The sequence below is a fragment of the Prosopis cineraria genome, unplaced genomic scaffold (assembly GCF_029017545.1).
Source record: "Prosopis cineraria cultivar Desert tree isolate PC_DT_omini unplaced genomic scaffold, ASM2901754v1 PC12, whole genome shotgun sequence".
Classification (NCBI taxonomy): Eukaryota; Viridiplantae; Streptophyta; class Magnoliopsida; order Fabales; family Fabaceae; genus Prosopis; species Prosopis cineraria.
Genome location: NW_026555343.1, coordinates 13285459 through 13307862, shown reverse-complemented (window position 1 = coordinate 13307862; position 22404 = coordinate 13285459). Strand labels below are relative to the sequence as shown.

At 31.8% G+C, this 22404-nt stretch overlaps 1 protein-coding gene and 1 long non-coding RNA gene across 2 annotated transcripts; both read left to right on the top strand.

The window, feature by feature from the left end:
* Positions 1 to 4649: 4649 nt before the first annotated feature.
* Positions 4650 to 7481, top strand: LOC129287684 (uncharacterized). Its single transcript, XR_008587776.1, has 3 exons — positions 4650 to 5053; positions 5146 to 5262; positions 7266 to 7481. It is a non-coding gene; the product is annotated as an uncharacterized LOC129287684 (long non-coding RNA).
* A 1445-nt stretch (positions 7482 to 8926) lies between these two features.
* LOC129289625 (protein ACCELERATED CELL DEATH 6-like) lies at positions 8927 to 12754 on the top strand. Its single transcript, XM_054926425.1, has 3 exons — positions 8927 to 9846; positions 11012 to 11550; positions 11690 to 12754. The coding sequence occupies exons 1-3, from the start codon at positions 9120 to 9122 to the stop codon at positions 12392 to 12394; spliced, it is 1971 nt and encodes a 656-aa protein (XP_054782400.1). The 5' UTR covers positions 8927 to 9119; the 3' UTR covers positions 12395 to 12754.
* The last annotated feature ends 9650 nt before the right edge of the window (positions 12755 to 22404 follow it).

The window sequence follows — 22404 nt, the reverse complement described above, 5'->3', positions numbered from 1 at the left end:
ATCTATTGACTAAGTGGCCTTGGTTCAGATTATGAATCTATAGTTGCTTCCATCACTACTAAATCTGGCAAATTATCTCCTAAAGAAGTTCTCAACTATTTATTGATTCATGAAGCCAGACTTACAAATCATTAATTTGCCACTTCATCAGATGTTTTAGCTAATCTCACCACTAAACCTACTTCATTTTTATCTGATGAGACTCAACATGTTCCAAGAGGCCAATTTCCTTTTAGAAGTAGAGGATGTTATGGACGTTTTAGTTACAGAGGTGGGAGAGGTCATTTTTGCTGAGGTCGTGGTTTACTTTGGAGGTAGTCGTGGCATTCTTGGACCTATACCTAGTCAATCTGATTATAATCATCCTTGCCAACTTTGTGACAGATATCGTCACACTACACATACATGCTACCATCATTACAATTACTCCAACAGAGATGTTGTACATGTTCAGTGGGAGAGTCCATTTGCTTGGACATGTGAGGTACGAATGATCAGTACCAATAAATTGTTACGTCTTCCTTTTTATGATGATTTTTTTTTTTTTTTTTGAGATGGCCAAACAGATTTTAAAACGGGCCGGTGTCCCATTGAAGGCAAAATTGTTGGGTGTACGACCCGTAGTATCCAAAGATAAAGAAAGGAAGATGAAGGAAGCAGTCAACACGCTCATGCTTGTGGCCATATTAATTGCCACAGTGACATTTACAGCTGGTTTTACTTTACCAGGTGGGGTAAAGAGTTCGGAATACCCAAACCCCAAAGAGGCACTATAGTTTTGACCCATAAAGGGCTATTCATAGCATTCATGATTTTCAACACAATTGCCATGGATAGCTCCACTCTTGGTTCTATTCTTCTTCTTTGGGTCCCATTAACTAATCATCATTACGCAGAAGTAGCATATATGGGTGCTCAGTCATCTGTTTATGTGGCTCTTTCTAACCGTGCCTGCGTCATTTCTAGCTGCTATTCTTTTGGTGGTGAGCACAAACGTTGTGCTTACAGGACTTATAATAGCCATTGCATCCATCCTCATCTACTCCATCTACTCTTTTTCTTCCATCACCCGATTCTTACTAGTTTACATCCTTCATTGCACATATTATCTAAAAAATTGGCAACGTCTTGCGACGCTGATTATGTGTACTTTCGGAAACCATGATGACGATGCTATTTTCATTGACGATCAAGTCAGCAGACTAAACGAAGAAGTGGATGAAGATGGTATGAGAAATCAAATAAAGGAAACTCACAAAGTCAATGGAAATGATGCAATCAGAAGCCATTTGTGAGGTTAATTAATATTAATTTTAGAAGCTGTGACTCACCGCCGTTTTGTTGTCTTTCACCATCACTTCATTTGCCTATCCCTGCTCCATGTGTCTCTATACGTAAGACACATAAAAGGGATTCGAGACCATATTACATTTTCGTAGGTTTTAATTTAGTATATATCATGATCTTTATGATCAACAGTAATCCGAACATCTTTTGATAGTTAAAACTTCCTTTCTTTCATTTATTTTTTTTTTTTTTAAAATTCAACTGGAAACTTTGAAATTTTGAAACTATGAGATTTGGTTCCTCTCACCATATTCTATCTCAAAACATATCTCCATACCCAATCTTATTTATTCATTTAATTATTGTTTTGGTTTAATGGTGTGAGATTACTAGTTATGATATTAAAATAATTATTTATCATAATTTAACAAATTTTGGTATTTCTTTTGCCCAAATATGATCTTTCTATCCTTTCTGCAACTCATATATGTTTGCTTCTTCCTTTGGGTTTTTCTATTTTATTATTATTATTTTTTTTCTCTTTTCCTTCTTCAACTCATCCATCCTCCAGCACGTCTCGTCTCTTATCTTTCTCCCACGCGATTTTTTGTTTTCTTCTTTTGGATCAGCTTGATTTGGTTCTTCTTTCCCTGTTTATAAATTATCTGCACAATATAAAAAATATGAAAAGATTTTGTAGCAAAAATATTTCTTATACTATAATGAAGTGATGAGAAGAAAATTGTAATGATCAGAAAAAAAAAATAATACCAATAATAAAAATAAAATTAATTAATTAAATTATCAAAAAGTGTTTAAAGTTTATTTTTATTATTTTTAGAGCAAATATATCAAGAGAAAATTGTGACTTAATAAATTTTATGCCAATTACATTATTGATAAGTCTTAAATTTAAATTTTCACAAGGTTAAGAGTGAGATTTTACCTTTTACCTTAAGTTTATGATAAAATTTTTAAGATGTCCTTAATAAATAAAGGGAAAAAAGGATAAAGGGTAGAGCGCACGTTTCTTCTTTCATTTTTGGAGACCTAATTCAAGAAATATCGAGAGAGAGAGAGAGAGAGAGAGAGAGAGAGAGCAGAGGAAAGAGAAATGACATCCAGAACCTTCAGCTTCTTTCTTTCGGTTCCAGCGTGCTCTGTATTTTAGGAGAGAGCTAAAAAAATTTCGATCCAGAAGCTTCGAACCTTCAGGCCTGCAATTTCTGTCCATCATCTCCATCCATACTCTCCATCTTCCTTCCGTTGCCGTTCAACTCATTAGTGTGATTGAGAGTGTCTGACATGGTTCTGTGCGTCTTCCCTATTCTAGCTGCTGTGGTGGGTCGAAGTCCCTTCCTCCTTTTATCACCGGTGTTGTCTGCGTGGGAAGTAAGTCGCTGGAAAGGTGGTGCATGGAGGAGGGTCCAGTAATTGCTGAATGAAGTTGCTGCTGGTCTTTTTGTTCTTTTCTCTGTTGCTGCAGTAACTGGACGCCCTCCTTCCCCTGTTCAGCTTCGTAACGTCATCGGCATGGGTTTGTTAGAGAATGTCGTCCGTCACTACTGTCATGAATTTCTCCTTTTCCTTTCTCCGCCATCATTCATTTCAAGCCTCATATATGCATTTGATTTCGGTGTGGTCAGACCTTCTTCCTTCTTCTCCATTCTTTCTGTTCATAGGCGGCAAGCACACAAAAAAAAAAGCTAGTCTGGCATTTTTGGAGGCCCGATTCATGAGTTTGGAAGCTGGTCTATTGCTATCTTCTCCTATCTTCCGTCGGTCTCTTTCTTCTCCTTCCCTTTTCTGCTGTTATTGATTTAGGTGAGTAGCTTAAACAGTTCTTCTTCTTGTTTTGTGCGTGCGTGTGCTGAGATAATTAAGGTTGTGAATTTTATTCTTCCTCCCTTGTAATGTCGTACATATTGAGTTTGAAGGGGAACTTGATTTAAGTTGAAACTATAGAGATCAAGAGGATGATGGTTTGGCTCTGAACTTTATTTGAATATGATATAATTAACAATGCTGGGAAAAAAAAAATTAGGCAAGTGGTTGTGGTTAGGAAGCTTTATTGAATGAGTTAGAATTAATGTCCAGTATGTATTTGTTGAAAGGTCTAAGAGATTATCTTATCTCCATTAAATACTTTAGCTTTGGCTTAAGTAATACTTTGTGATGTAATTGAGGATGCTTTGAAAAACTTTTAATCATTTGGATCAATCATGTTGCGGCAAGGATAGATGGAAGTTTAATAAAATTATATTACTTATTATGAGGGGATTGGAAGAGAATTGGAAAAAAAAAAGAAAAAAAAAGAAGAAAAAAAAAAGTAGTACGTGCAAGATGTTTGCTCATATGCATATTAGAAAGAGTTGTGGTTGGATATGATTTTTTTTTAGATTTCATTAACTCTTATGGGTACATATTTAGTTTGGATATTAATTGTTCATAAATTTAATTTGAATCGTATGAAGAATTTTGAGTATGAAATTGTGCGGAGACAAGTTGCATTCTATAAAATTGTATGGATAATAATTATAAATGATAATGTTTAAAAATTTAATTTGGGAATGCCTTTGCGTTGCTTGATAGAAAGGGTGATAGGAGAACTTGGAATTTAAAGTGATTAATTATGCTACATATATATATATATATATATATATATAATATTAATATTAATTAAGTTTTGTTGCTTGTACTTGACAAGAGCTGGAAAGAGTTTATCAAACTTAATTATGCCATTGAATTTTCTTTTTATATTAGATAGGGCATTTAGCGGAAGGAAGGTTTGATTGGGTTCTAAGAAGTTAATTTTAATACTCAAGCACACTTCAGGTAAGTGAATAGCGTCCCAATTGATATTTTATTAAAATCTCCTTTATTCAAATATTGCATTTTTATACAAATCCTTTTTATAGCAACAATGTGATTATTGGATATTATGTTGATTAAAGTATTTTATTTTTGTGAAGTTATCTTTACCAGATTTGATAATTTTATTTGATCAGTAAATACAAGTTTGGATTTTAATTATGGGATTTTCATTCTGAAAATTATTGAATTGCTACGAAAAATAATTCATACGAGTTTGATGTTAAAAATTTTTTATTTAATAAATGCAAACATGAGCATTGGATATAAAATTTGTGTAATGACCTTAAAAAAAATCCTCCTAATTTATATTTTATTTAAATTAATATTATGGCAAATGGAGATGGGTGAGTTAGTGAAACTTATGTTAATAGCTTACTTGAAGATCTAACATTTAAATTTTTTTTTAAAAAAAGATTAATTTCATTTAGTTTAAGATCGTAGAAAAAGTATTAAAGTGTCCATTTTTTTTATGTTATTAGAAGGAATATTGGGCTTTCTCTTATAATTTTTAGCAATTTTCTAAAGTTTATATTTATATCTTCCTCACCCGATCAAATGCGGAGAAAAACGCGTCATTTTCTTTCCTTCTCCTCCTTCACATTTTCAAAGAACCCAGAACCACCGCCTCTGCTCTTCTTCAATCTCAGCTTGTCTACAATGTTCTCCATCCTTCCTCTTCAATCTTCAAAGGCACCAGTATGGGTTTATTAGAGAGCGCCGTTCATCGTTGCTGCCATAAGTTTCTCCTCTTCCCTATTCTGTGATCATTCAGTTCGTCCCCTGCACTTGTGTTTGAGTTGGTTGCTGTCAGTTATTCTTCCTCCTCTGCCAGGCAGCTTGTCGATGTCAACAGGTGCGACCGCTCTGTGCACTGCTGCTGGAAAATTTCACCGTGAGTTTTTCTTCCTCTGGTTGTCGTTGTTTTCTGTCTGTGTGTGTCACTGTTCATTCTTCTTCCTCCTTGCTTTGTGCTGTCGAAAATAGTTCTCCTCTCCTATCTGAGCTGCTGTGGTTCAATGTACAAGGTTCCTTTCCTCTTCCCCTGTGCAGCGTGATAGATTCGTCCTTCTTCCTTCTTTGTTCTGCCGTGGTTAATATGAGGTGGGGAGATTCTAATCCTTCACTTCTTCATTGTTCTTTCTGTGCTACTTGGTTTGATTATGATTTCTTATTTATTTTATTACTGCTGTGCGAGTTATGAGGGGGAAAATTTGATCGATCAACAGCTTGAGTTTATGAATCTGATTTTTTTTTAGTTGATAAATCTATTCATGCTAGAATTGGGAGAAGGAGGAATTAGATTTAATTTTTTTTAAAGAGTAACTGATTTTTTTCAGTTAAAGGATTGGAATTGGGTTGGTTGATTAATTTCAATGTTATAATTTGCGGAAGATGAGAAGAAAAGGGAAGAAGCTTGGTATGAGTTTGAGAATTAATACATTATAAGTGTTGGATAAAATGTTTGTTAGGAGAAGATTGCTTGAATATGTATTTTCTAAAATTTTATTGACTCTTAAGAGAAGTATGTCTAGTTTGAATGTTATTGATCCATGAACTTGAACCTTGCAAAGAAATTTAATTATGAAATTAATATGTAAGTTGAATTCTTGGGAATGGTATAGTTGTTAATAAATTACTGAACAAGAGATTTAAGATTAGAAGGTTTTAATTGAATAATTGATAGTAATGCACCTAAGGTTATTGAGACAAGCCTAAGAGATAATCATATTTTAAGTAAATAGATCGATTTGGCTTGAACAATATTGAAGAAATTATAGATGTAAATGACGATAATTGGATATATTTTAAGAGATGAATTTTGATATTTGGAATTTTGAAACGATTGAAGTCGATTGGGATTGTGTTAGAAGTGAAAAAAAGTTTTTATAGATTATAGGGAATTAATTAAAGTTTCAATTATTAATATTCTTATAGGATGTGCGAAAAAAAAGGGGGAATCTTGATAGGAGTTAAAAGGAGAAAACCTTTGAAATTTGAGAATATTACAGGTAAGTGAATAGCGTCCCAACTGATTTTTTTTTTTTCAAAATGCCCTTTACTAAAATATTACGTTTTTTTAAATCATTTTAATAGTATTAATGTGATTATTGGATATTTATTAATTAACATTTCTTTATGATTGATAAATTAGCTTTATCAAATTTGAAATGTTATTTGATCAATTAAATCAAGTTTGAACTTTGATTATGAGATTTTTATTTTATCAAATATTGAATTGATACAGAGAATGATTCATGCGAGTTCGACGTTGAAATTTTTTTTTTTAATGCAAGCGTGAGCATATGATATGAAATTTGATTCTGGCAAGTTTCAATTCCTAAAAGTATTCATGCAAGTTTGATTTTGAGAATAATAACTGTATCTGAAAAGTGATGATTTTCTCGCATATTTGAAAATGGTTTTAAAAATGGACTTTATATAGAACACTGGTTGCTAACGGAAGTTCCGTTAGCCCTTGGCGCGCCATGGTACACCTAGCTAACAGAGTGTTTATAAGAGGTGCTAGCCCCGTGCGATGGCCAACGCACGTGGAATGGAGAGATAGTTATTCGTGAGCATCGTACTCATGTTCGTTTCATGGCTTTAAATCACGTTTGGTTAGCGTTACCCTCGTGGACTGTGTGTCCACGTTTGTTTCGTGGCTTCGGCTGCGTTTGGTTACTTACCCTAGTAGACTGTGTGTGTTCACGTTTGTATTCTTGGTACAAGCCACGTTTGGTTATTTACCTTTGTGGATTGTGTGTTCACGTTTGTTAATTATTCTGATAAGTCCCTATAATTATGAAACCAATCATTTGATGATTTCATATTTTATTGATTTTTGTTTAGTAATTTGTTTATAAATATTTATTTCATTTAAGTGACTTCTTAAAAATCAAGTGATATTATCATTTGCTATGATAGTTCAATGGTTCAAGATTTTATTCAAAATTTTATAGAATCATTTTATTTTGAAGTTTATATATTTTTTTATGGAAATTGTTGTCTCTTTAATTTACATGGTTATTTCAAACTTTTTTTTATTCATGTTAAATTATTTATTATTGGGATGTTATTCACTGAAAAATTATTTTTGGTCTCAGATAGCATAATTGATGCTGTACGTCTTGCTTACTAATGATGGATGCTTGCGGAACAGAATGGAGGCTTGTTCTGTAAATATGAAATTTATGTATTATGTCATGAGACATATAATTAGGTGCTCCACATAACTTATAATTAGAGTTCTTAGTTTATTATACATTTTGTCTACTGGTTGGAAGGAGCCGAGCTCCTAATTGATATAATGTTTAAAGAAAATTTTTGTGATACAAAATTTTTGGGAGATTCTATTTATAGAGGAGGTTCTGTCAAAATTTTTACAAAATATTGAAACAATTAGTATAATGATTAGTATCAATAGTATTAAAATGTTAGTGTAAAACTGAGTACATTTTAATTAAAGGAAATAAACCTTGAACTTGTGGCTTACGGGATGTATGATGTGGTTCACATCCTGTGCCGGTCACCCCTATTTTTGGGGCGTGACAAAAATATATAAAAATTAGTTAAATAAGTATAAAATATTAATAAATACTATCAAATATAATCCAAAATTTACACCTATCTATCTATTAAAAATTAAAAATATGCACTTATCACATCAATTTTCATCTAAGATTAAATTGTTATTATTCCCTTTAATCGAGTTATATTTTCTTTTGGTAGACTTCAGTCATAACAAAAAAGTAATCATAGGTTTCCACATCACTTTGAACGAAGAAAGAAAATATATACATTTCTTGTACAGGAATTGACAATGACTTTTTTGTATTTACAACTATATGATGTATACACTATATTAACATTTTTTTATTTGAAGTACATTACATTTTCCACAAGAAAGCATTTTATGATTAATGCATATATAACTCCCTTCTTTTGTTTTTATCGTTTTTGGCCCCCATCATGAGAAAGCAAACAACTTTTGAAGTGGCTTTTGTGAAGGGGGTGTGCCTGCATGGTGGTGTTCCTTGAATCAAGTTGCGTTTTCTTTTTTCTTTTTCTTTTTCTTTTTTTAAATTCTGTCTCTGTTGTGTCCGAGCTGTTTTCTTTAGTAGCTATCTTCTTGTTTCTATCTTGTTTCCTTGCCTTGTTTCAACTAACTCTTATTTTTAAGGCCGAAGGGGATGGTAATTAATTAATGAACAAGTAAGGAATTGACTCTGATTAGAGAGAGCAAAGTGCCTCACCAAAGGCAAAAGTGATTGGCTGATTATAAAAATAAAAGCTGGTATTATAAAGATACGAAGGACAAAAGATGAAACATTTTCTAATTAATTAAATTCGTTTCATACACCAACCTTGCTGTCTATTCGTTTTGACCCCACATCATTCAATAAACGCTACTAAAATAAAGTCCTCGATTAATTTTATAAAAATATATATTGTTTTTTCTTTTATTCTTAATCCTAATTGCTAATGCACTCAATGATGAATGAGAGATACATTTATATAAATATTTAAGTTAATAAATATAAAGAGTAAAATGAATTTTTTGTTTACATGTATAAGGTTATTAATATTTTGAATTAAGATTAATCAAGAGAAAAAACTTATATTTTTGATCCGAGAGAGTATCAGCTATTACTCATATTAACTTATTCCTAAACATAAAATATAACCACTTTATGAAATCACGCCACCACTTAATCATACCCTTTTTTTATTGTGCACGCTAACCAATCATATTTTAAAAATTAATTTAGTCCAATAGTCCTTCATGCGTCTTTTCTCGGATCTCCTTTTCATTTCTTCTTGGTCCTCAGCTTTAAAACCCTTGTTCTTGATGAGTTGTTTTCATCTCTTCCAAATTTATTTCTTCTCTTGCTACTCTTCTGATTGCACATTGTTCCGCACTATTTTCCGCGAGAAAGGTGGATCAGGTGGAAATTCCCATGGAAGCTAATAATTCAAACTGGAAGGGACCATGCTACAGAAGATTGCAGGAACTGTTGAAGAAACGGTTCATTTCATCAGTCAATCATGTTCCAATTGGCGTTATTGATGACACCATGAGTTATCAACTATACAACGCTGTTCATGATGAGAATGAAGATGTAAGTAAATTTCTAGACGTCTTGGAGAGAGTATGTACAGGAAAACGACTTGATTGTTCCACCGTCTTACATCAAGCCACTCACACGGGTGATTCGTTGCTCCATGTTGCAGCTGAACACGGGAGAACAAGGATTGCAGAGCTGCTTATTGATAATAATTTTTTGCTGATTGTGACAAACGCAAGAAAAGACACAGCGCTTCATGTTGCTGCAAGAGCCAAGAATATTGAAGTGATGAGAGTCATCTTATCCAAATTTGACGATGCAAGCAGTAAGGATAACTTTATTTTGTTACCCAATAAGTCTGGGAATAGAGCTCTGCACGAAGCTATTCTGAGCAAACATCGTGAGGGGTTTGAGTTCCTTCTAAGTGAACAAAGTGAAAGTACTTGGCCACTCTATTGGGATACCCACCCAGTAGACTCACCAATATATGTGGCAGTCCAAACTGGGGATGTTGAAATTCTCCGTTGTCTCTTGCAGATTCCGTTTCCTTCAGACCGGGACATTTACAAGAGTCAGGGAAATTCTCCACTTTTTGCCGCCATAATAGAACGCAATATTGGTATGTATATGTGTGAGATGCCAAATTAATTGATCAATGTGTTGTTTTTTCTGGTTGTCATGAAATTTTCTTTTTATATTAAGTACGTTTGAAGATTTTTTTCTCCACCTAAATAGTTTAAACCTTGGCTAGACATATTCCAAATTTTATATATTTATAATTAATTTTAGAATTACTAAGATATGAGATTTCTTTCTTTAATACTCAGTCATCTATTTTGTATGGGCTTGTACTTTTTTGAGCTTTTTGGGGGTCTCATGTTCACCATTTTTTAATTTCTTCTCTCTTTTTTTATTCTCTTGCTTTTCTTTCATTGTTCGTTTTCTTTTTCTTTTTCTTTTTGGCTTGTTTTTCCTCTTGGTTTTTTTATCTTTTTTCCTTTTCTTCGTGTCCAAAGTCAAATGGCTTTAATATAGTGGGTCCCAATTTGAAATTTCAATTAAGTCTAGAAGAATTGAAATGGAAATAATTTTAATAATAAAAAAATTAAAATATCCTTAATTTATTATGCAAAATTATTAATTATTAATTTTCATACTTCACTTATTAATTTATTAATATGAGTTATAAATTACATCATTTGTCATATAAGCAGTAAACATTAATTGCCAATTTGCTAATTTTATTTATTAATTTACTAACATCAATTGTAAATTATTAAAATTAATAAGTAAAGTTAGCACTTTAATAACTAATATTGCTGCTTGTGATCGAACAATTGATGTCAAGTTTTATATAATTATTGACATGTCAATTCAGGTAATTTATAACTCATATTAATAAATTAATAAATAAAGTAAAAAAATTAATAATTAATAATTCTACATAATAAGTGAAGGGTACTTTGTTCTTTTCACAATTAAAATTATTTTTGCTTCAGTCCCCCTAGACTAAATTAAAGTTTCATATTTTTTTGGGATTCAAATAGTAATTAATTGAGTCACATGATCCTTAATTGAAATTCTCTCAATGCTTTATGTCAAGTATATATATTGTTTGATAATTATTCACTTCACCAGAGTAGTTTAAACCACTTGGTTAAACATATTTCAAGTTTTATATATTTCTGGTCTAGTCTCTAATTACTAGATGTGTCTGTTTTTTTTTTTTTAATATAACCCACTTTCAATTATATGTGAAATATGTCTGCTTTTATGTATTGTAGATTTTTTGAAGGAGATAGTAAACAACAAAGAAGAGTTGATGTTCCTGACAGATGAAAATGAAAACACACCCTTTCATTTTGCAACATTCATTGGTTACGTGGAAGGTGTTCGTCAACTTTTGAACAAATCCACCCTTGTCGCCTTTCAACGAAACCAACGAAGTAATCTTCCAATTCACTTTGCTTGCGCTATGGGCCATGTTCGGGTGGTTGAAGAATTGCTACGCGTACAAGGGCCTTGTACCAGTTTCTGGCTCAATAAGAAAGGTCAAAACATTCTTCATGTTTCTGCAATGTGCGGTCAAAACAAGATGGTAAAATACCTATTGAAACACCCAAAGATCCATTCCAAAACTATTAATGAGAAAGATCTAAATGGAGACACCCCACTGCATCTGGCTTCAAAATATTTGCATGTTTGGACTCTATTCCATCTATCACAAGACAAGAGAATAAATGTGAACCTTGTAAATGACCAAGGTTTGACAGCTAGAGATATTGTCCGAAGGCAGAGTAAATTTCCAAGGACTCGTATAGAGGTATGTTGAAGCATCTATATATCTAATATAGTTTTTTAATAATCTCTTTCTTTTTCTAACAGGTTTCATTTTAGACAAATTGCAGTCTTGTAAAAGAATATAGCATGTAAACATCCACTTTAATTTGATTACCTTACAGTTTGTAGCATCCAAGATTTTAAAATTTGCTGGTGGCTCGCTTAAACAAATTAAGCGGGGACCAAAACCTGTGGCCAATAAAGAATGGAATGTGAACGATGGGGCCAACACACTCATAATTGTGGCCGTACTGGTAGCTACGGTGACATTTGCAGCTGGTTTCACAGTACCAGGTGGAGTACACAGTTCGGATGACTCAGTCCCTAAAGAAAGAGGCATGGCGGTGTTGACAGATCAAACCCTGTTCAAAATATTTATGACTTTCAACACCATTGCTATGTATTGCTCCACTTTCGGTTCTATTATTCTTCTTTGGAGGCACCTGGGTGATCGTCGACTTTCAATACGAGCGTATCGTATCTCTAAAATTTTTGTCCAACTGGCTCTTGGAACCATGCCAGTGGCATTTATGGCCGCCATACGTTTGACTGTCAGTAATAATAGCTTGCTTGCAGATCTTACAAGTATCATTGCGTTCATCTTCATTTCCCTTATACTACTACTTCGCATTTTAGCATGTTTTCCTTTTGGAATGCACCTTCCAGTTTTCTATCAAGTTAGAAAACTTCTTCTTTGGATTATTATTATTTTATTATGTGGGACTAAGGATGGTAGAGTTTATGATGTTGATGAAATCCAACAAGACGATGAAGCCGGTAGGGCCAACACAGTCAACGCCACGCAAGGGAAGAACCGTGTCACATAGCGTCCCTTGTGCCGATGATCACCCTGGTATTATTGTAGAACCCAGTCGATGGCTTTCTCAGTAATTAGGTAATTAAAGTTTTGGTCAACTCTTCAGTTCATTTTGTTTTGGATACATTCCTCAATATAAGAAGGCATTCCAAATTAAAAATGTTCTTTGGTCAGAACATCAGCACAGCAAGTTTGAAGAGAGAGTTGAGCTCACAATCAAGTATCTAGTCCAATTATTGTGAATAATAGTAAACTTTTTTATTAACAGTTGAAGTTAAAATATTTAGGACATTTCGTTTTATCATTTATCGTTTTTAATTATTTAGATACACTTTCTTGTGTAATTTTGTAGAATATCTATTATTCTTATTGTGCATGACTTTTGAATAATGTGACTTTTTAATTGAATTATTTTTAAAAATTTTGGTTATTTGGTTGCCTTGACAAAATCTCACTTCTGAAAATTCACTCAATCTAACTAGATTAGATTCAAGTATTTTCGGGCTCAATTGAAGATAGCTTTTCCAAAGGTGTTTTCTACATTTGCACAAAAGTCTAACAAAAGAATTTTATAAGCTAACAAGGTTGGTTCAATTCTTAATGAGTTGACTGATGCCTCACAAGAATGTGAGTTCAAATATTACTACTAATTTAAGAACTGTGTTAGTGGATCGTGAGTGTTCTTGAAATTTTAAATACCTCGATCCTAATCAACCTCTAAATCCAGTTTAGCTAAATTTAAGGACTTTTTAGCTAATTTGTGTTTTATCTTAATCTTGATGAAATGATGAATAAGAAAAGAAATACAAGCCATAAAAAAAAGCGGAAAAAAAAATTCACATGCGAAGTGATCTTGTTGTACTCATGAATTATCAATAAGGGCTTAAATAAAATTTTCCTCGGTGGCCCAAGTCCAAGGATTTATGGGTAGTTGAAATCATCGAATAGATCTAGATTGATATTAATTTTTAATATTTATACTATTTTTCTTTTTTGAGTTGCAATATAACTTACTAGAGACGTTATATGATCAATCAGGTCAATTATACTTAGGTCTTCCAGCTGATTGTTTGGTGGGATGAACGTGAGTACCTTATTTGGGAACCGTTTGATCAATTATTACATGATTATCTTGCCTTTTTTTAATAAAAAAAAATTACGCACATGTGTTCTTCTATTGAGAAGCATAGTCGCTTGTTGTTGAATATGTGTACCTCTTTTAATAAAAATTTGAAATTATCATGCTTTTAACCAATCGGATAAGGTCACTTTTCAGGGGATGGTAATGTCATTATTAAACGGCCCAATTCAGATTATGGGCCTTATCACACTATTATTGGGCCAGCCACAACAATGTGTCCAGTATGAGGAATTTTAATTTGCTTGCTTTTAAATCTTAATAATGATGGAATTTTATCATTTGAGAAAATATAATAGTTTAAGAGCTAAATATTTATTAAATTAACAGAATTCATTCATATTAATTTTACTAACTTTAATTTTGGAAAAAATACCTCTATTATATTATTTATATGGAAAGTTTAGGCATTCTTGAACTAAGCGTTGGTGATAGATTTAGAAATCAATTTTATATGGTGCATGTTAAATTTGTCCTTAAATTTTTACTTGATGACTTCCAATACTTTATTAATTTTATTTGTGTTTTTAATTAAATTAGAAGTTATCTAATTGATTAACTCTTAGCAAAAAATTGATTAAATTGCTCATTAATTGTGAGGAAGGACGTTGATAGGTTTCGTGGTGGCCTTGAAAGGCTAATGGATCAAAATATGACATTAAAACTGGGTAAAATTTCGTGATTGTCTTGATAGGTTTCTGAAATTTCATTTTGGCCTAAAATCTTTGCAAAAATTGCACTTTAACCCTTAATTTTATGAAAATTCCATTCTAACCCCATATTTTCTCAAAATTATATTTTTGCCTTAGGCTTCCTAAAATTTCCCTTTTCACCCCTATGCTCTCAGAAATTACATTCACACTACTATACTTGTCTTGCCTAAGTCCTAACCTTGCAAAAAAAAAAAAAGCCTTAAAATGCCTCCAAGAAGCATGAATATGTAAAAGGTTGAGATGGACGAGATGAGATGTAGGATATTAGAGTTAGAGGCTACCACAGAAATACAATGAGCTTTATTAGAAACTCACAAAGAAAACTTGAGAGGAGATTTAGGTAGTAGCAATTTGTCACCCACTGACAACTGTCATTGTCCTTGACAATAGTCATTCCATTCTAGTGACATGAAGGTAGACATTCCTAGATTTAAGGGAAGACACCAACTAGACACATTTGTAGATTGGCTTCAAAATGTGGAGCACGTATTTGAATATAAAGAGATTCCAGATGAGCATAAAGTCAAGATTATTGCCCTCAAACTCAAGAAACATACCTCCACATTATAGGAAAACCTTAGGCAAAAATGAGAATGAGAGCAAAAGCACAACATTAAAACCTAGGAGAAAATGAGATGCTAGCTTATCGAGAAATTCTTACCAAACATTACCACCAAGATAACTTTATCCAACTGCAAAATCTTCGATAAAGATCCTTGTTTGTGAAAGAGTATGCCAAAGAGTTTGAAACTTATGATGAAGTGTGACATTCAAGAGAAGCAAGAGCAGACAATAGCCAGATACCTTGCAAGTTTAAACACTAACATTAGTTGTCTAGTCTAGCTTTAGCAATATTGGATCTTAGATAATGTAACCCATCTAGCCATCTATGTTGGTCCTTGTTTATGGAAGAGTATACCAAAGAGTTTGAAGCTTATGATGAATTGTGACATCTAGGAAAAGGAGAAGCAGATGATAGCCTGATACCTTGTAAGTTTAAATACTAACATCAATCATTTAGTCCAGCTTTAGTAGCATTAGACCTTCGATGATGTAATCCATTCAGCTATCTGTGTTGAGAAGCAGACACCCAAGAGATCCTTTTTTCAGCCTTCTTCCTCTAAGGGTTATTTAAATGCTCGCAAGGCAAAGTTTTAGCAGCCCAGCCTCTTAGGCAAGTTGTGACCCAGTGCTATGCTCAAGCCTTCACCAAAGATTGCCAGGAAATTTGGCTCTAAAGTGCCTAATTACTTTAAATACCAAGTATTCAGCCATATCATTGTGGATTATCCTACTCGAAGGGTTGTCATCATTAGGGAAGGGCAAGTTTATAAAGCACCTGAAGAAGATGAGGAGGAGACTGCATCTTATGAAACTGAGCCAATATATGATGAAAAGGTTAGGTTGTAAGCATTCGTGATTAGATAAAGTCTACATACAATTGTAATTAAGGAAGAACCTTAGCTACGAAGTAACATTTTTCACACTCATTTCACGACCTAAGGAAAAGTTTATAATATTATTAATGATAATGAAAGCTATGAAAATGTAGTGTCTGACTATATAGTGGAGAAATTGAAGCCACCAATGCACAACCATCTACATCCTTACAAGCTTCACTAGCTTAATAAGGAAAGGGAGGTAAAAGCTTTTAAACAATGCATTATTACTTTTTCTATTGGAAATAGGTATTGTGATGAAATTTTATGTGATATTATTCCCATGGATGCTGCCACCTTCTTTTGCGGAGATCATGGCAATATGATCGACATGCTATGTATGATGAGTATGTAAACACCTATTCTTTTATAAAAGACAGAGTCAAGATCACATTAGCATCTCTAGCACCCAGTGAGATCAGCTAAGCCTCGAAGAAATCTAAGCCATTAGTGACTTTGATGACCAAGGAGGAGTTCAAGGTGACAAAGTCTAAAGCCTAAATAATGAGTTTTATTCTAGTGCTCGAGGCAAATGATGGAACTATCAAACCTCTTGGAGTTATGCCATTATTGTCTAAATTTTCAAATGTGATACTTGATGAGATACCACCAAGATTGCCACCCATGCGAGACATATAGCATGCTATTGACTTCTAAGAGTAATCATTCCTAACAAACTTGCTTATAGGATAAGTCCCCAGGAACATGCCTAAGTCCAATAATAAGTTAAAGAGCTTTTCAAGAAAGGGTTAGTTCGAGAAAGTGTTAGCCAATGCATTATACCTATTAGTCTAGTACTTGAGAAGAATGAGAGTTGGAGAATGTGCATTGATTATCGTGCTATCAATAAGATCACTACCAAGTATCGGTTCCCAATACCCCAGTTTGATGACATGTTAGATCAACTACATGGTTCCACTACCTTTTCTAAAAGTGACCTTCATAGTAGACACCACCAAATCAGAACTCGACCAGAAGATGAGTGGAAGATTGCTTTCGAGACAAGAGATGGCTTATATGAGAGGAATATGATGCCTTTTGGGTGGACAAATGCCCTTAGCACGTTCATGCACCTAATGAATTAGGTATTGAGACCTTTTATTGGCAAAGTTGTTATTTACTTTGACAACATTCTTATTTACAGTAAGAGTCAGGAAGAATACTTAGATCACTTATAGTAAGTCTTGCAAGCCCTGTGAGAACAGAAGCTTTACCCCAATTTAAAGAAGTACACCTTCCTTATTGATGAAGTTGTGTTTTTGGGTTACATCATCACCATAAAAGGTCTTCAAGTTGATCCAAGCAAAGTTGAAGCCATTAACAATTAGCCAATTCCAAGATCTACTCAAGAAGATCAAAGCCTCCATAAATTAGTTTCTTTCCATATGAGGTTCATCTATAATTTCAGTATAAATTCAATTGTGTTTTTGTAATAGAAATATTTGTAAAATTAAGACTTAAGGGATGTGTGATATGGTTTATATCTTGTGCCAGTCATCCTTTATTTTTGGGGTGTGACAATGTCACTCTCTCAAAAATATTTGGGAGAAAAAAGACATATTTGTCTCAAAAATATCTTAGAAGAATCTTCTCTCATATTGTCAAGAGAAACCTATAACTTTCTCTCAAAACACTTTTTTCTCAAATTTTTTTGAGATAAATTATATAGTGTTACTATTTGGGCTAAAATATACTCTCTCTATTTAAAATTATGAGGCATTTTTAACTAAATTTCACTCTCAATAAAGTAGTTATCTACTTTCAAACTAACCACATCTTTTCATATTTATTTCTATTAAACACCCTACAATAAATATAAAATCATTTATCAATAGTAGCACTTTTGGAAAAAAGACAATAATTACACCTTGAAACACTAAAAATGTTTTACATTTTTTAACATTTAACTCCTCAAAAAATGCCTTACATTTTTAAATGGAGGGAGTATTTCATTATTTAATAATATATATAATATATATAAGTTCAAGTTGCTATTATTTTATACAATTATATTAACCATAATTATTTATATCTTTTTATAAAAGTAATATATCATACATACTAACAGCATAAATATATTTTCTGATTATTAAAAATCATGTAAGACATATAAAAATAATTAATATGTTAATTGGTCATAAAATTTTTAAATTTGGTAAAATATATTATGAAATATTATTTATTATTAATACCACAAAAATAATAAGAAATTAAGCTTTAATTTCATGTTAAATAATAGAACCCCTAAACTTTTTTTTTAGGAACGTTGAGCACAATGTACTAATAAGTGAGGCAATTTAATCCCTGAACTATTTTTTTTAGAAGCCAAAAACCTCTTATATTAATAAGCCATTAAGTTTTTTATTTTCTGCTAACGTGACATGTGTCCCCCACGCATAGTAAAAAGTAAAATTCTGACCATATTCTATGATACTAATTTGCTCTTAAACTCTTTTTCTTGAAGTGTTTAGTACCTTAAAGTCATTTTTTAAAGCGTTGGCCACCCTAAAATCTTGTTAAAATAAAAATTAATAAATATTGTTAAAATGTTAAATATCTTAATATTTAATAATTTAAATATTATTATTTTTACATATTTATTCAAAATTTATAAATTGTTTTTAAATATTAATAGTTCATACTTTTTTTTCATAAATTTATTGATAACTTGTATTCTTATATGCTAATCACATTTTAATATTAATTGAGTTCCTTAAATTTTTTAGGTAATTCTCTATAATTTTTATCAACTAATAGTTTTCTTTCAAAATATTACAACACTAAATTTAAATATTTAATATTTTTAATATTTTGTAATTTATATTAAAAATGAAGAGAATGGACCTCCAAATTAATAGAAGAATTTTTTTCTCCTCATCTCTTTCTTATTCTCTTGTTAAGTAATATTTTTTGTAGCATATTGATCGGATAAGTGATATCTTTTAAATGAATATTTTTGTTGGCATATTGTTAGTCATGATCTATCATGCATGTTTCTAATTATACCCCAATACTACAATAAATATAGAGAGTATTAAATTTGAATGGTGTAATATTTTGAAAGAAAATCGTTAGTTAATAAAAAAATTACAAAAAATGACCTAAAAATTTAAGGTATTTAACCAATATTGAAAATAAAAGTAAATTCCCACCTATAACGATATAGGCACTGTCTCAAAGAATATTTATAGATTATAAAATATTTAAAAATAAATTATAAATTTTGGATGAATATCTATAAATAATAATATTTAAATTATTAAATATAAAAATATTTAATATTTTAGTAATATTTATTAAATTTTATTTTAACAAGTTTTTAGGGTACTTAGTATTTTAAGAAAAAGATTTTAGGGTGCTTAATGCTTCTGAAAAAGGAGTTCATGAGCGTATTAGCATCAAAGAATATGATTAAAATCTTATCTATCACTGTGCATAAGCTCCACGCACATGCTATGTTAGCAAAAAATGACAAAATTAACGACTAATTAATAGAAGGGTTTTTTTTGTTCATCTAAAAAATATTTCAAGGGAAAAACTATTCCACTTATCAATAGAGGGTGCCCAACGCTCCTCAAAAAAATATTCAAAAATAAAAATACACCTTAACTCCTTTTTTTAACTTATTAACAAAATATATTGTTCTCTCATAAAGAAATGAGAGAAATTTTCTCTCAACTAATTTTGAGAGAAAAGTATGACTTTCTCTCACAATTGTTTGACAGAAAATTTCTAATATTTGAGAGAAAGTTTCTCTCTGAATAAATCAAGAGAACTTTATCTGAGATATATTTGAGAGAAAACTTTCTCTCATAATTTTTTGATAGAAATTATCAAATTTCTCTCAAAGATTTTTGAGAGAAAGTTCCTCGCAAGAACAATTTGAGAGAAAGATTATATAATATTATTTTAATTATTTTATATCTTTTATTTTTTTTTCAAGTTTTTCTCATGAAATTTGTTGAGAGAAACATTTCCCACAAGACAGGAGCGCATTTTCTCTAAGCTCTCTTAGTTTTTCTCTCAAAATTTCTCTCTAATAATTATTTTGATAGAAAATATGAGAGAAATTCCATGAGTGCTTTTTTGAGAGAAATTCTCTCGAGTAAAATTTCGAGAGAGAATCGCTGATTTGTTGTAGTGTGGTTTGAGAATTGGCCAAAAATGAATATGCCACTTGTGGAACTTATACTAGGTAGGGGAAGGGCTCATTAGCAAAGATGAATTGGTAGCTGATTTTTTGGATCAAAGAGGAAAGTGGGATACTTTCAAATTAAGACGCTGGTTCCATCTTAATACAATTGCTTAGTTGACTAGTGCTTACCCACCTTGTGAGGAGAAAGGAGAGGATAAACATTTTTGGAAGCTTGCTAGTAACGGTATTTTTACTGTTAAATCTGTTTACAGATGTAGGTACCTAAAGGAACGCAGATAGCATTAGGAAGATTCGTTGGTGGTGGCCTGTTGTAGAGAAAATGGTTTTCTCACATGGACGAACACACATAATGGCACTACATAGGAGCATGGATCTCAAAAAGAGCAGAATTGTCCTTTCGACTACAACAACTTAAGATGACATGCACCTAATTAGAGACTACCCTAATATGATAGAATGTTAGAGGGCAGTGGTGAAAAGCGAGCATCTAAATCTTTCCTCAACCTTCGAGGCACTGAATGAGTAAAATGAAATTTATTGGCAAAGACTACAATAGGAAGCTCCCTTGGAATATTCTACTCAGGTATATTTGTTGGGATATATGGGTCTCTAGATGTAGGAAAGCCATTGCTGATGATACTCACGAAGATAGAACTAATCCTCAAAACTCTTTCTTTCGGGCTATTGCTGACTTTGATTTATTGGAAAGGCTGATTGATGGCCCAGCTAAGGAGCAAGGAGACGTGCATGAGATCTGAGAAGAGAAGTCCAAGTGAAACATATCAAGAAGGGCATGCTCAAGCATCCATTGCAAGCTATTTAAAGTTTAATGCATGATTTTAGTTTCTATTAAAAAAAAAAAAAACAGACAAAGACTAGTCATCCTTATGGAATTAGTGATGTGATGTTTGATATATATATATATATATATATATATGGCACATCAACTCTCGTTTATAGCTAGTCAAAAGTACTCTCAATTGTAATTTTGGTAGTATAAGATAGCAAATTTGTTAGATAAAAAGAAAAAAAATTGGTCTGATATGTAACAAAATTTGGGATGATGATATGAATACTATTAATTAGTCTACTTTTCTACCCCTCCTTTCCGATTGGTAGCTATCTCAATTAATGAGATGTCACAAAAATAATAATAATAATAATAATAATAATAACCCAAAGCAATAGCTGGTTGTAAGTGGTTTATAAAGTGAAGTACCTAATCACATGGAATTAGAATTCAATGAGTGATCTAAGTATACTCATTCAATGAGTATCACAATTATAGCCATTAGATTTCATTAATACTCACATTCAAGGGATGATGAAAGCTAACAAATTAAATCAATAATCTCAAAACCTAAAACTAGTTTAGAGGTCTACAAAAACTTTCTAGATGAAGACACAAGCATGCGAGACTAAGAGAAATGGGAGACAGCAACTCACAAGCAAGAACAAGATGATCAAAACCCAATGACACCAGCATGCGAACCCATGACCAAAACCAATGAAGATTTCACGAACCTAACGCTTTTAGTGTGCAAAATGGTGGAGGAATGAGGTTCTTGGCCATCTGAGCACTGCAGAATGCAAAAAAGAAACAGAGCTCAGAGGGGATTTTAAATTTCAATAAATAATAACCATCAAGTATTCTATATTTATTGCTTTTTCTTGAAATAACCATTAAATATATACTTAAAATATTTGTTATTTATTTACAAACAAGCCACAAATAATTATGTTTTTTAGATAAGACGCTTTTTATGTAATAACGGTCAAATTTTTTAAGTATATATTTGACAGTTATTTGTAAGAAGTGTCAAATATATATATCTATATATATGTAGTTATTTTCAAGAAGTAATTAAATCAAACATACTCCCTCTGTTCAAAAATATAAAGTATTTTTAACCAACTTCCACCCCTCAATAAAGTAATTACCTACTTTTCAACTAACTCTATCTTTTCATATTTACCCCTATTAAACACCCAACAATAAATATGAAGTCATTATCAATAGGGGCACTTTTTAAAAAAAAATAATGATTACATTTTGAAAGAATAAAAATGCCTTATATTTTTTTAACGGAGAGAGTATGTTTGATGTTTTTTTAAATAACCATCAAATAAATCATCAAATACTTTATGATTATTTCCTAAAAAAAAACCATCAAGTATTCTTAGCCTTTTTATTTGACAGTGTTCTCAAATAAATGACAATTACGAGGTGTCTTATATAACTAATTCTGTGGTATATGTGAAAATGAACTCTCAAGGGAGCCAAAAAAAAAAAAAAAGAGGTGATAATAAACAAACAAGTAGTAACAACTAAGCAGTGGCAGAAAAATTTAACCTTGACAATTAAAAAGGGCATTTTGATTATAAAAAATATATTTAATTATATAATAAATTCATTCGAAACTTCGCATGTTTAGCTCCACGCATGTACACGTGTATGTGATTTTTTTTCTTAATTCAAAGCCACGGTTTCAAAACTGTGCAAGAAACAAACACTAGGACAGATTAGAGATCAATCATTTGGTCTACTCATTAGCTCAAAGAACCAGGGAAATT

Bases quoted from the DNA above. Each gene is read 5' to 3' on its own strand.
- LOC129289625 (XM_054926425.1), top strand. From the start codon at position 9,120: ATGGAAGCTAATAATTCAAACTGGAAGGGACCATGCTACAGAAGATTG. The intron at 9,847-11,011 runs GTATGTATATGT...TATGTATTGTAG, and splicing joins CATAATAGAACGCAATATTG to ATTTTTTGAAGGAGATAGTA. The intron at 11,551-11,689 runs GTATGTTGAAGC...ATTACCTTACAG, and splicing joins TTCCAAGGACTCGTATAGAG to TTTGTAGCATCCAAGATTTT.